This window comes from Parasteatoda tepidariorum, chromosome 1 (assembly GCF_982258835.1).
Source record: "Parasteatoda tepidariorum strain Cologne lab strain chromosome 1, Ptep-v5.0, whole genome shotgun sequence".
NCBI classification, from domain to species: Eukaryota; Metazoa; Arthropoda; class Arachnida; order Araneae; family Theridiidae; genus Parasteatoda; species Parasteatoda tepidariorum.
Genome location: NC_141755.1, coordinates 15,892,656 through 15,908,257, shown reverse-complemented (window position 1 = coordinate 15,908,257; position 15,602 = coordinate 15,892,656). Strand labels below are relative to the sequence as shown.

Sequence of the window (15,602 nt, the reverse complement as noted above, 5' to 3'; positions counted from 1 at the left end):
TTCTTTATCATTTATTTTAGTGTTGGCAGCATTTTCTTTCTGTGGAAACTAAGTAATAAAATTAATAATATGAAATACCTTTTTTTAATGCTTACTTTTTCAGTATCTTTTAATGGATGTTAATATATATTTTAGTGGTTTGGGAAATACAAGGCATAGCAATAGAGTGGAAAATACATGAAACAATAAATGCTAATAACATCAATACATTTTTACGGAGCATATTTAGTTTTATTGTAACATTCATAATATTTTAAAGCACCATATAGTTTACTACTAAGTGATGTTAGCTCTGTAGTTAATCATAAATATTATCGAATAAAATATTATTCAAATTCTTTTTCGATTTATAATAACAAGTAAATTACAAATGATACAAGTCTTAAAATAAAAATGAAATATTAAAAACGTTTAAAAAAGAGAGAAATGAGTCTTATATATTTTATTACTTCATATACAATTAGATTATTGATTACGTAATTTTTATTTCCTTCAATTTACCATACAATGTTTTTGCCAATCCAAAAACTTAGTTACTTCAATAACAACCTTCAATAATGCCAAAATGGTAGTAAAATAAAAGTTTTATAAATAAAATAAAATTTAAAACAAAGTTTTGTTTTTATAACAAAACTATTCTTAAGCCATGGAAGAAATATTTTGATCAATGTAAAACAAAAGACTTCAAATTGTAAAAGAAACTATTTTACAGGGTGTTCTGCAATGCCAACCCTTAACTTATATTTTGAGAATCCTGATTAGAAATAAAATAAAAGTATACATACTGGGGGACGAAAATTAGTAGTTATATTAGAAAGAAAAAAAAACAGAAATTGCATCGAAATAATACGAATTACAATTAATGAAGGCAAAATATCAAAACCTGTTTTGATTACTTACAGAAACTTGAAAAATATTTCAAAAATCGTGTTTCAAGTCTTTTCTGTTTACTCACGCAATGAAGCAAATCTTAATATTTTGTAAACCCGCCCTCATTTACTGTGATTTGTAAAATTTCGTTAAATTTCTTTTTTTTCTTGATTAAATATTAATTTGAATTAAGACCTAATGAGTCGTCGTTTTTATAAGGATTTTAAACATGTATAGGCTTTAAAAATATGCAGGAAGGTTTTTAGAGAAAAACCTATATTCAACAGTATTTAATTACTAGAAAATTCAAAGCATTTACTTACATTAATTTCTAACTGCCAATATTTAACATTTTCCTTAATAGCCGCATATACCTCAAACGATGTTTTAAAGAACGACCTCTTAGGAATATTTTGCTTCGTATAAATATTACAATATTATGAGTCACAATTTCAAAAATGAGACAAATTAATGATAAGGTTAAACCAATAAATAACAAGACAAAAACACTGCGTACATCATCCCAATTGAGCGCTTCACTTGCCTCATTTTCTTTTAAATTTGAATAATAGAGAATATCGGAATGAATTAGTTGATCAATTATAATTTTTTGATAAAGTCCTGCTCCATCTGATCTCAGTACAAATTTGTTCAAAATACTTTTACAGCAGAAATTCTTCCTCAGAGCAATGCCCACGTTCCATGAACCAAAGGAATCTTCAGAGATGTCTTTATTTTTGAATAAAACACCATTGAATCGCAGCCTTGGGCCAATTAAGACTGTTCCATCGGCAAAGTACTTAGTTATATTCTCTCGAACATCATAATACCATCTCTTTTCCTTAATAGCTTCTCCCAACTCTCTCATATGTTCTTGATCGCTATGCAACATCTGTTGGAGTAAGGCAGAACCCATAGGCACCAACGCCTTATAGGAACCGCTTTGAACAGCTTTATTTAATGCATCCGTAGTTCGAATGCCTTTGGCCTTCAGAGGAATCGTCAGAAATGACAATAAAACTGAACTGTAGCTTAGGGTCATAAACGTCACAAATATCCACCAAGAAATATAACTAATTCTATAATAAAAGTTATTATTTGTGACATAAAATGACTGTCGCAACAAACTCCCAAACATGACAGTCAACATATCAATTAACTTTCGACTTTTGAAATCCAGATAACGAAGTAGAAATGTCATTGAAAGGAAACACACTGAAATAGTAATCCAGACGCTGCCTTCAAATGGATAAGTGTACGTAGCCATTTGTGGAGAACGCAAAGATATGCTTGTAATAAAAACTTGTTTCTGGACAGTATAAGGATAGCTGAAGTCAACCGCTGTTTGTCTTTGTTGTGTTTGGGCCAAATAAGCAATAGCCATGTCAGCTTCCTGTCTGGAAAGCATTCCAATAATTCCGGTCCAATTGCCATTTTTTTCCTGAAAGCCAAATGCGCCATCAGGAGGAACCATAGGCACATATTTAAAATCTAGATGTTTAGAAATTAAATTTAAATATTCTAACTCTATTGCGGGAATGCTAATAATACCACTAAGAGCCTTATTAGTACCAGAAAGATGCTTTATAGGAGGTAGAACGACTCTAAGTTCTTTTGGAAATTGTTTCCTGTTCATTTGTATTGTTCATTTGGTTGTACGCTTTATCTAATTTTGAAAAAATGTTGGATATAATACGTTCAAAAATAGGGAAAGGATAACCAGATAAACGGAACACGGGTTAATTGCTTAATTTTTTTTCCTCCCTAAACAAAAATCTTGAAAATAAAATTAATTAGCCTTGAAAACAAACATGAGGGGGCGGGGGGCAATTCGAAATATTATTTCTACTTAAACATTTATATTTTTCCATGTAGAATATTTTCATACGCTAATTTAAACAAATTTCCATACGTTCAATTCAGACAAAATTGCGTTTTTCATTATCAGGACAAAAATATCATTTCTCTATTTATTTGTCTGTTATCAATAGCAGTACTTATAAAGATTAAATAATTCAAAAGTTAAAGTTAATGTATGAATAGTTAACTTTCATGCACGTTATTTTAAACTATCGAGTTTTCCGAAAGATAGAATAATTTATTGGTTATACCTTAAAGAATCCTTAAAAAGCTAAAATTTCTTTCAAACGATATAACGCACATCGCAACAACAATTTGGAATTAAACAGCCGATACTTTCAAATAACACTCACTGTTTTCAGACCTTGAACGTTCAAATAACTTAACGGTTTTCCGCACGAAGCACAAATATTTGATGTGAAACATTCTTTTCATTTAAATACATTCAATGAATAGTTAAACTATTTCACCACCAAAGTTTCATACACTCTAACTATGCTATAACATATAATATAAACACAACTCTCATAACCAACGTTAGTCAAGGTTCAGCCTGAATAACCACTATGTTTTCAGTGTTTATTTATATGTAACTTTTCTGCAATACTGTTATCAATATTTCAACGAAAATAAGTAGCGCATGTTGACGTTCGAAAACACCCTTCTGTCCAATAAGAGTATTAATATATTAATTATTTTATTGACAATCAGAAATGACGTTTTATGACAAGTATTAGAAAATATTCCGAATAATCATCAGTTTCATAGATGAATCGAATAACAATATGTCAATGTTGTGTATAAAAAACAATAAACATCACAATACAAAAATGGATTTTCTGTCATTCATTCTCAGTTGTAAATATTTTTCACGTTTGTTAAATGGACTTATATCACTTTCATCAATATCGTATATAAAAGTATTATTTTTTCAGAGGAATTGTATCAAATTTATATCTAATAATGTGTAATCCAATGCAATCCATTATGTTTTTGTATTTTTTTAGGTATGATAATATATATATGTATATATATATTTAATAAGGCTCGTAAGGAGTAAAAATTCTTCACAACTATGGCCCAAAGCAAAAACATAAATAAATAAATAAAAATAAATAAAAAAATCAAGCATAAAAGAAGTCTGATGTCTTATATTGTGACATTAGGTCACAGCCTAATTTATAAATATCCTTTTTTTTAATCAATAATACTAATTCTTTTAATTTTGTAATACATTCTTTTATTTCATCATCTTTCTTTAGCCCCTTAAGCGGTAGCGCATTTTGGACATTCTCCCCCTAAAATTCCTTACCAGCTCCTTAAAAGAGCCCCTTTATTTCGAGAAGTTTCCACCCTTTTTTTTCTGAGAATTCCACTGGTCGTCGGCACCTTTTCATCTCCGCGTGTTTGTTGTGTTTCTCAACCGTAACTTTTAACGCATAATCATTTTTTCATCTCAACTCGTGATTTTTAGGTAATTTAACTTTAACTTTTACAACATGCACTACAACTTCAATTTTAAGTTTTTGTATCTTATAAAAAGGATGAGCGCGAAAGACGATTAGCTTTCGATAATTTGATGTCATACAATTTGCTGCCCTCCGCTTAACGGAGTTTTTAACATTTTTGCTCCCACCCCCCTAAGGTGGAGAAGCGTTTTTTTTTTTCGAAGGATGGCCTCTCTGCGCCATCTTCTTTTGTGGGGCTTTGTTCACTGAAAATAACTCCCCGATCGCCATGATGTCCTTTTTCATTACCTCTGATGAATTGCTTACTAAAGAATTTTCCTTTTCCTGACAAATTGGATTAATGTTTCATAAAGAATTTTCCTGACAAATTGGATTAATGTTTCATAAAGAATTTTCCTGACAAATTGGATTAATGTTTCATAAAGAATTTTTCTGACAAATTGGATTAATGCTTCATAAAGAATTTTCCCGATAAATCGGTTTTTAGTGCCTACTAAAGAACTCTCCAGATAAAATCTCCAGTTTTTTTAAAGGATGATCCGCTGACCAACTACCGTCAGGGATGGAAATCCCCCGCAGTCATTTTGAACTCCTGTTCCAGTCATCACTAGTTCCACATCCTTGGCATGAGCCATTCCTAAAATGATGTAGTGCCTCAACGTAATGATTCGTCTAGTTTGTTTTTCCTCCAATAAAACAATAGTGATTTTTTTTCAAAAAAAGAACTGGACTGATTTTCTTTTTCCCTAGCCAAAAGTCTTTTGTTTGTTTCATCATAAACTCATCTCCGATCCAGGACTGGATATCTTTGTATGGATAAAAAAAGGTACGTGTTTTAAATATACTTGGTAGCTTCTAGAACTGTTTTTGAAGAAGAGGAATTGCTATTCGTCTGGGTTAGCCAAACTTCGTAAAATGTACAACTAACTATGTTTCACCCGGCCATTATTTTTTGGTTTTTTTTTCTCTTTTTCTAAATTGTTATTTTTTTGCAACTTTTTCATTCTTTCTATACCCAACCTTAATAGGGCATCTGGTGCCGTTCCGCTTTTCGGTTGGTGTATATAGTTTTTCATTATATTTATTTTGACCAGGGAATGTGTATTATTTCAAATTAAATTTTTTTACTATGAGTAAAGTAAGATATTATTATTCAATGTTTAATACATTTAATTTCAATAAATTTCTTTAAGTTTGGAGTAGGAAATGAATTGTTTATTTCAATAGTTTTTGATATTAGCCAAATAAACAATAATAAATTATGCAATGTAATCAAAATTTTTTTAATACACTTCATGTTTTGATTAGTTCATTAATATCTTGTTTTGGTTATTTACTAATTTGTTTCATACAATAACCAAATAGATAATTTTAAGTTGAGATAATAATAATTATTTGTCATAATTTCTGTAATTGAATATTACAATTGTTTTATAATAGTGATTAAAAATAACGATTTTGATTAGGATGATTAATATAAATATTTTTGATTAAATAATAAGTAGTAATTGGATAAGATTTGGTAAATAATTTTTCATATAACAATTTAAAAATAAGAATCCTTTTAATTTATAAAATTGATGTTTACATAAATTATTTGAAAAATAAAATTTTTTCACAGCAATTGGTTAAAATAATAATCATTACTTAATATTGGTAAATTCTATGTGTACTAAAAATTTTGCTTATTATGCTTTTGAATCAGGTCATGTTTAATAATTTAATTGATTATTTTGTTGAAAGGTTATTGAATTGATTTTTAATATGTATTGCCAATGTCTTACTCTCCTATATTGCTAAATTATTAGTGTTCTAATATATTATACTACAATTGATTGGTTTTTGAAAATGTTTGGGTATTTATTTGCACTTTGAAATAATTAATTACAATATTGTTTTTGTTCTAATGGTTGATATTTCTTGTTTATGCAAGCATATCGTTTTTGATTAACTGAAATTTGAAGGGTTACCTAATTTTTTTAATTGTGTTTTTCTTGATATTTAAATTTATTATATTTTAATGTGTACTTTATTTTCATGAGGTTACCAAATGGTTACAATTAGTAATAATACTTGTTTAATTGATACTATCATTTACTTTATATTTTTCATTAGATGACCCCAATTCAAACCCGTAATAGAACTTATTCTAATCCAATAATTATGCCTGACAACGTAAATAACATAGAGGCCAATAGGCAAACCCCTAAATTCAATTTCAATAGTCCAGAATTTTCTGGAAATTCTCAGAATGTAGAGTGGTTCCTGAACCAAATTAAAGATCTAGTAAAATTAAATCAATTTGTTAATTCGGCTGCTTTATACTTATTAAAATCAAAATTGTCTGGGGCTGCTCTCATTTTTTTTCAGAATTCACCTGAATGTAGGGTGGTCACAAAGTTCGAGGATGCATGTCAGCTGCTTCAAAATTTTTTCAAACAAGAAGATTCTTCCTCGGCTGACTTGGCAAAATTTCAGGCAATCAGCCTTTTGCCCTCTGAAACTATCAAAAATTTAGAATATAGGATAGATTCTCTTGCCCATAAGGCATATAACTTTATAAATGACCAAACTGCTTTGTCTCGGATAAAAGCCATGCAGTTCTTATCTGCAATCCCTTTGCACCTTAAGGAGACTATTCTCATTGAGGGAATACAAGATTACCGCGAGATGGTCAAAAGGGCCAATCATATTGTGACAATTCAACAATCATTAGCTGGATCGGCTACTCCTTTAGTCGCAGCTCATGCGGTGACTCAGTGTGCTTCTGCTGCACCTGATCAGCTCACCTTAATTTCAAAACAACTTGAAATGTTGACAACAAAAATTGAGACTATGCAGTCTAATTGTAATATATGTTCGAAACCCCACAGCACTAAATTATGTCCCCTTTTACTTCACCCTGTACAGAACCAGGATCGGGTTGAACATGAACAACCTCGCCCAACTCCAAACCTTCACTGTGTTTTCTGTAATAGGTCTGGGCATATCATGAGTGTGTGTCGAACGTATCTCAGACATTTAAGACAAAATTCATTCGGGCCATTGGCGATGCATTCTTTTCCGCCACAGTTCCCCATGGTTTCTCCCAGGTTCACTGCACCGCAGTATCCACCACCACCGATTCCTAGTCAAAATGAACAATTTAGACCGAGGGTTAATAATAATACTAATCATAGAGGTAACAATCCTTTAAACTCTCGCAGGAGGCAGTAGGGGATGGCCCTGTCTTCTCATCCACCAAACCATCCAAAATCTTTGATATAAATGAGTTTATGTCAAAATCGATGCATAATTCAAATGTTACTATTAGGGAATTTTTGACTAACTGTAACTATAAAGAAAACATTGAACACATAAATATTGTTTCACATGAAATTAATCTTCCTACAATTGCTTCTAACTTTAAAAATGTTAATGTAAATTTTCTACTCGATAGTGGGTCGTCAGTCTCATTATTGACATTAGATACTTTCAATGCAATCAGGGCTCATAATAAAGTAAAATTCTTATCAAGAAAAGTCCAAATAAGAACAGTTAATTCTCAGCTTCAATTTTCGGCGTGTGCGGAAATTTCCTTTAAAATCCATAATAATTTTTTTCGACATCAATTTTTTATTGCAGATATTAAGAGTGATACTTTTCAGGGAATTCTAAGTTTTGATTTTCTAAGAACACATAATGTTATTATTAAATTCCAAGACGAGTTGGTGCAATTTAGTAATTTTTGTATTCCTTTAAATAATTTTGATAAGTTAGCTTCTAATCATACCAATAATGAACAGATTGATGTAGTTTTAAAAAATAAACTCACAATTGAGCCAGGCGAGACTGCCATTGCCCATTTAAGGATTAATTCTTTTGCTAATCAGACAAATAAAGAAGTGTATTTCACACCTACTTATAATTCAAAAATTAATATTCATCCTTCTCTTAATGTTGTTGACAATAATGTGTTTAATACAATAATCCAAAATAATTCTGATAACACTGTTCATTTAAATAAAGGCTTGAATATAGGTTATATTATTGGTAATTTTGTTGTCCAAAATAGTAATGATGGTAATAATGTAGATTTAAATGATTGTACTAATCTAGAACAGTGTAATTTAATTACTGCTTCTCAGGATATTTTAAATTTAAGAAAAGATGAACTAAAATCTACTGATTTTGATTTAGCACATTTAGACACTGATCAAAAATTAATTCTTCAGAACATTTTATTGGAAAATTTTGCTGCATTTTCTAAAACCATAAAAACTTTAGGATGTACTGATCGTGTGGTTCCCTCTTTAACATTGAAAAATGACAATGCAATAAAAACCTTACCATTTGAAATTCCATATGCTTTAAGGGATGACATTAAACAAGAATTAGATGAATTAGTGGAAGCCGGGATTATTCATAGGCATGTTAGCCATTGGGCTGCTCCACTAGTCCTTGTCAAAAAGAAAAACTCAGAAAATAGTCAGGGAAAACCTAAGTATCGTTTAGCTTTGGACTTAAGATTACTTAATGCAGTGGTAGAAAGCTCCACTTACCCTTTGCCTAAAATAAGCACTATAATTAATGAAATTTCTTCATATAAATTTTTCACAAAGTGTGATATTCGAGAAGCCTATAGGCAGGTTATGCTTCCTGAACACCTACAGGACATACTAACTTTCACTACTCCTTTTGGATCCTTCGCTAATAGACGACTCGTTTTTGGCCTCAAAACGGCAGCGAGTACTTTCCAGGCTTTAGTAGACCTAATTATTGAGGAATTAAACACTGAGGGTATTAAAGGTATCCACGCTTATCAAGACGATTTCTTAATCGGAGCAAATTCCTTTGAGGAAATGACTAATAGAATATCAGCGTTACTTAAAATTTTAACTAAATACAACTTAACTTTAGCTCCTAATAAATGTTCTTTCTTTAAAGATTCTGTTGAATATCTTGGTTTTGTAATTTCCCATAAGTGTATAACCCCTACTTCATCCAATATAGCCAAAATTACTTCATTTGCTACCCCTCGTAATGCCAAACAGGTTAAAAAGTTTATAGGTGTGTGTGGCTTTTATCGCCATTTAATTCCAAATTTCGCCCAATTAATTGCTGTGTTGACTAAAGTTGCTACAAAGCAATCTAAATTTAAATGGAGTGACGAACAACAGCGGGCATTTGATGCATTACAGAATGCATTTTTTTCGAAACCTTTTGTTCAGTTACCCGATTTCAGTAAACCGTTTTTCCTAAATACTGATGCGAGCAAATTAGGCATTTCAGCAGTTTTGATGCAGGAGCATGAAGGATCTCTTCGCCCTGTCTCTTTTTTTAGTAAGGCTTTGTCCAAGTCTGAGAAAAACTATCCCGCCATCAAATTGGAGCTATATGCAATTTTTAAGGGTGTTACCGCATTTAAATCTTACCTCTATAATAGAAATTTTACAATTCTGAGTGATAGTAAACCCCTAAAACATTATCGCAAGGTTACATCACCTGCTGATATTATCACACGTTGGTTGCTTGCTTTGAGTGAATATACCTTTGAGTTTATACATATACCTGGTCATGAGAATGTGTTAGCCGACTGGTTTAGTCGTTCTCCTGATCCTAATTTTTGTCAACCTGCTTTAAATAGTAATGATTCTGAACTAATTTTACCTTTCACTGATATAAATGAAGACCATGTAATTCATGCTTTAACTAATAATGACTCCCCTCTTGAAATTTCTTTAGACACATTTAAATCGGAACAATATAAAGATCAAAATATTCAGGAAATTATTTCTTTTTTAAACAATCCCACGTTAATTAATCAATCTAAGACTGAACATTTCTTTTTAAATGATGGTATATTAATGTATGCCACTGAGGTTTTTCCTCATAAACACAGAATTGTAGTTCCAAATTCATTAAAATCTAAAGTGTTAAATATTTGTCATGTTTCCCATTCTGGTATTCAAAAGACGTATGAGCTTGTGTCTAAAAGATATTTTTGGAAAAGTTGTTACAGTGATACCTGTAATTATGTTAAGTCTTGTGAATTATGTATTAAACATAAACAGTCTGCGAGCAAGCCTGCTCCGTTAAAATCAATGTGGCTACCTCAGAGGCCTGGACAATTTGTCTCAATGGACATTGTAGGACCCATTAAGAATTGTGGATATATTTTAACTTTCATAGATCATTTCTCTAGACATTTAATTTTAAACCAACTAGTCAATTTAACCACTGAGACTGTTTCTAAACATTTAATGAATTATATTACTCATTATGGTAGAATGCTATACCTATTAACAGATCTAGGCACTCAGTTTAAAGCTGAGGTTTTTGAATTAATCAATAAGAAGTTAGGCATAAAATTAGCCCATAGCAGTGCTGCTCATCCTCAAAGTAATGGAATGAGTGAACGCATTAATCAAGCTATTAAGTCTTCTGTTTTAACTTTACATGAGAAAGGTGTTTCATTTGCAACCAGCTTATTAATTCACCAAAATATATACAATGGTTCAATTCACTCTTCAACTAAATTCACCCCTAACTTACTTCATTTTGGTCGTAATTTGGCCTTAATTTTTGATTGTTTTGAAACTAGTGTTGAACCAATACATTTGGATAAATCTCACTATTTATTGGAGACCTTAAATGAGCTCAATATTGCATATGAAAATGCTTACCATAATTCTGAACGAGCTCAAGTCAAACAAAATTCGAGACAAGGTGCGAAAGCAAAATTAAGATCACTAAATATTGGTGATATTGTCTACTTAAAACATACTAATGTGTTTAAACCAAAATTTGATGGTCCGTTTACTATTTTGTCAAAATTTAATGATGTGGATTATGTAATCCAACTGTTGGACAATACAAGGGCACCTAAACTAACTGTTCATATAGACCGTTTACGTCTATGTCCTCATAGGAGGCAAAATTTGCTTTTTCATCCCTCTTTGGATACCTCCCCTAGTGTAATTGATAGTGATATGACTCTCCCTAAGGCTTGTCCTTACAATTTAAGAAGTAAATAATTTTTCTAAATAAAATTTGTTTGAATGTAACATTGATATGTGTGATGGGTGTTATTTGGGTATCGGTGTATATGATGCTGGCCGTCATATCCGCGGAACATCGGGATCCTGTAGTACTTGTCAGGCAATACTAGTGATTTTTTTTGGTTAATTTTTTTGATATACAGTTCTTGTAACTAATTTTGTCAATAATTCTAACATTTTTTAATTGAATGAGGTATTCAAATTGTGATATGGTTTCTTATGGTAGATGATGAGCAGTGCCCTCCTTTTTGCGACTCTACAAACTTTATAGGTATGGGTTCGTGTTTGTGGTTGTTCATGTCTAACTGATTGCAATTTTTTTTAACAAATATTTCATGTTAATATTTGTATTTTTTTACATTACGTAAACACATAATTGTAATTAATTAATGACGTCTGATTATCGAATGCCAATTTTTTTGTTTTTCGACCCTGTAGTTCTGTACAGTATTTTTTTTTTCCTTTTCTAGTATGTCATAAGTCACTATTATTACATACAAAATTTTTTTTGGATTTTGCAGAGTGTGAGTTCTCTTTGCATTAGTAATGTATACAAGTACACCTCATTGTACATCTCAGGGTGTCACAACGGTTGTTATGATTTTTTATTGTTTTGTGTTATGTTGTTTTATACAAAATTGTTGATGCTGAGTTTGTTCATTGTATATTGTTCAGCAATTTTTGTTAGGTAATGCTTTTTGTAAGCAATGTGTCAAGGCCTTGTTTTGTGTTTGTTTTGTTTTTAGCAGTTTTTTTGGTCAAAGTTCTGTGAGTCAATTTGTTGTTTTTAAGTGTTAAAATTCCTTGCAGTTTTTGTTAAGTTTAATGTTTTGCCTAGGCTTTTCCTGTTACAACTAGTAAATTTAATTGCAAATTTTTTTAAAATTTTTTTTCAAGTCTAAAATTAATAATGTTAATGCACTTATTCCTCTCACTAATGACTTTGATTTGTTTCAGGTATACATTTTGATGTGTACTAATTTTTTGTCGTTTTAACTCGGATTACCACTTATCAATCTTGTTTGATTGGTTTCAATTTTTTTCTCAAAATTCACTTAATGGATTGATGTACAAAATGTTGTACAAAGTTTTTTTTTTCGTTTAAGCTCGGAATATTGTCAGTCTACAATGGTAGCCTGATTTTTTTTCGTTTGTTTGCAATTTCTCAATTTTTTTGTTCATACTAATTTCCAGCAAACAAATCAATTTCTTTTCAATTCCTTCTTACAAGGAATAATTTGAGTTAATGTCCTTTACCTCAAAACATTTGCTTTTCCACTATTACTAAGTGAGATTTTTTTTTTTTTGAATAATCAATTATCCATTTTACCTCCTTAATGTTATTTGATTTGAGGAAGATTTTCTCAGTCTACTTCATGTAGCCTGAATTTTTATACGGGTGTTATTGCACTTATAGGCATTCACATGCATCAAGGCATATGTTGTTTAAGTTTAATTTATAGTACATGTGTTGACGATTCTGTGTCAAAATGTTTGTTTTCATTTAGCAAACAATTAAGATTGTTTTGTGTTTTTTTTCGTCCATTTATCAAACAATTAACATTGTTTGCCTTTTCACTAATCAAGATGCAGCCATGTAAAGCTGCTTATATGTATGTGTTGTTATGTGTTACTAATTCTTTGTATGTCTTATGTTTGAGGCACAGCTTTTCTCATTTCAGACTCTTACTATCCGAAGTTTTGATATAGATTGTTATGTAAACATCTGACTATTTGTAAGTGGAGTAGTGGTGAACTGGAGTTGCAGGCTGTTAGAACTTAATTTCATTTATAAATTTTTTTGGATTAATATTTTTTTGGCAAAAACAAAAAAAAAAAAAAAAAATTTTCTTCAAAAATTTTTTTTCTGCAGTGGGGGGTATAATGTGACATTAGGTCACAGCCTAATTTATAAATATCCTTTTTTTTAATCAATAATACTAATTCTTTTAATTTTGTAATACATTCTTTTATTTCATCATCTTTCTTTAGCCCCTTAAGCGGTAGCGCATTTTGGACATTCTCCCCCTAAAATTCCTTACCAGCTCCTTAAAAGAGCCCCTTTATTTCGAGAAGTTTCCACCCTTTTTTTTCTGAGAATTCCACTGGTCGTCGGCACCTTTTCATCTCCGCGTGTTTGTTGTGTTTCTCAACCGTAACTTTTAACGCATAATCATTTTTTCATCTCAACTCGTGATTTTTAGGTAATTTAACTTTAACTTTTACAACATGCACTACAACTTCAATTTTAAGTTTTTGTATCTTATAAAAAGGATGAGCGCGAAAGACGATTAGCTTTCGATAATTTGATGTCATACAATTTGCTGCCCTCCGCTTAACGGAGTTTTTAACATTTTTGCTCCCACCCCCCTAAGGTGGAGAAGCGTTTTTTTTTTTCGAAGGATGGCCTCTCTGCGCCATCTTCTTTTGTGGGGCTTTGTTCACTGAAAATAACTCCCCGATCGCCATGATGTCCTTTTTCATTACCTCTGATGAATTGCTTACTAAAGAATTTTCCTTTTCCTGACAAATTGGATTAATGTTTCATAAAGAATTTTCCTGACAAATTGGATTAATGTTTCATAAAGAATTTTCCTGACAAATTGGATTAATGTTTCATAAAGAATTTTTCTGACAAATTGGATTAATGCTTCATAAAGAATTTTCCCGATAAATCGGTTTTTAGTGCCTACTAAAGAACTCTCCAGATAAAATCTCCAGTTTTTTTAAAGGATGATCCGCTGACCAACTACCGTCAGGGATGGAAATCCCCCGCAGTCATTTTGAACTCCTGTTCCAGTCATCACTAGTTCCACATCCTTGGCATGAGCCATTCCTAAAATGATGTAGTGCCTCAACGTAATGATTCGTCTAGTTTGTTTTTCCTCCAATAAAACAATAGTGATTTTTTTTCAAAAAAAGAACTGGACTGATTTTCTTTTTCCCTAGCCAAAAGTCTTTTGTTTGTTTCATCATAAACTCATCTCCGATCCAGGACTGGATATCTTTGTATGGATAAAAAAAGGTACGTGTTTTAAATATACTTGGTAGCTTCTAGAACTGTTTTTGAAGAAGAGGAATTGCTATTCGTCTGGGTTAGCCAAACTTCGTAAAATGTACAACTAACTATGTTTCACCCGGCCATTATTTTTTGGTTTTTTTTTCTCTTTTTCTAAATTGTTATTTTTTTGCAACTTTTTCATTCTTTCTATACCCAACCTTAATAGGGCATATATAATAACCTTCTATAATTGATTTGACTTACAAAATGACGTAAGTCTATTTGTTATTAATTAATCTTACAGTAATTTTTTACAAACAATTAATATTTGTTTTGTTTTTTGTTTGATTGATGATAACATGAATATTGAAAATAAGAATTATTGATTACCATCGTTCCGCACAATTTAGGTCCAAAATGGTGAGTCAATGGTGAAAAAAAAAGAAAAAGAAACTGATATCTAAAACAATAATGACCACTTGCAATTGATTTAACTAAATAAGGAAAAGCCATTTTTTTCTATAATTTCTATGATAATTAATTATAATTTGTTAAAATTTGCTTTGTTACCACGTTTATATCAACTTCCCTTCGTGTATGTCTGTTCAGATGGAATTTTTTAATCGATTTTAAACTAACTTCCCGACTAGTTACAGACTTAAAATTTGGCACATGGTTCAGAATTGCATGACAATGCATGAAAAGGAAGAGAGAAAAGACATAAAGACATACAAAGTAGAATAAAATTAAAGTTAAAGAAAAATTTACATTTTCGCGAACGATTGTCTTTTGTTGTCGATTCGATTATTTCAAATTAGTGTCACATGTCAGTTGAAAACTTTTGCGTACAGTGAGTGAAAAAATTGAGATTTTGGAAGTAAGAACAAAAAAAAAAATATTTAAAAAAATAGTATTTTTAAAAACCACGTTTTTGTAGTGGAGAGTAATAATTAAAAAACAAAAATTTGAAAAACGAAAAACATTGGGAAGCATGAAATATATAACAGTACATATACACATTTTCTTATTCATACACATGCACAACCACATCCACATATACATCCACATGCACATGCATATACACAAGCATATACACAAACATATTCCACATCCACATACAATTACAGATATACATACGCATATTCTCATGAGCACACATACTGTTACTGTTATGCATTTCTTGCGCCCCACGTTTTTCGTTTTTCAAATTTTTGTTTTTTAAATATTGTTCTCCACTAAAAAAACGTGGTTTTAAAAAATATTATTTTTATTTTTATTTTTTTTACGTTTCAAGTATAGAGCCTAGAGGTAAACTATAATGGGCCCGCACACATCACGATAATTTTAGTCATCATAATGAAA

At 30.8% G+C, this 15,602-nt stretch overlaps 1 protein-coding gene across 1 annotated transcript; it reads right to left on the bottom strand.

The window, feature by feature from the left end:
• Nucleotides 1-1,201: 1,201 nt before the first annotated feature.
• Nucleotides 1,202-2,506, bottom strand: LOC107450260 (glutamate receptor-like). The gene has a single exon (XM_016066018.4). The coding sequence runs from the start codon at nucleotides 2,504-2,506 to the stop codon at nucleotides 1,202-1,204; it is 1,305 nt and encodes a 434-aa protein (XP_015921504.3).
• Between the last annotated feature and the right edge of the window lie 13,096 nt (nucleotides 2,507-15,602).

Bases quoted from the DNA above. Each gene is read 5' to 3' on its own strand.
- LOC107450260 (XM_016066018.4), bottom strand. From the start codon at position 2,506: ATGAACAGGAAACAATTTCCAAAAGAACTTAGAGTCGTTCTACCTCCT.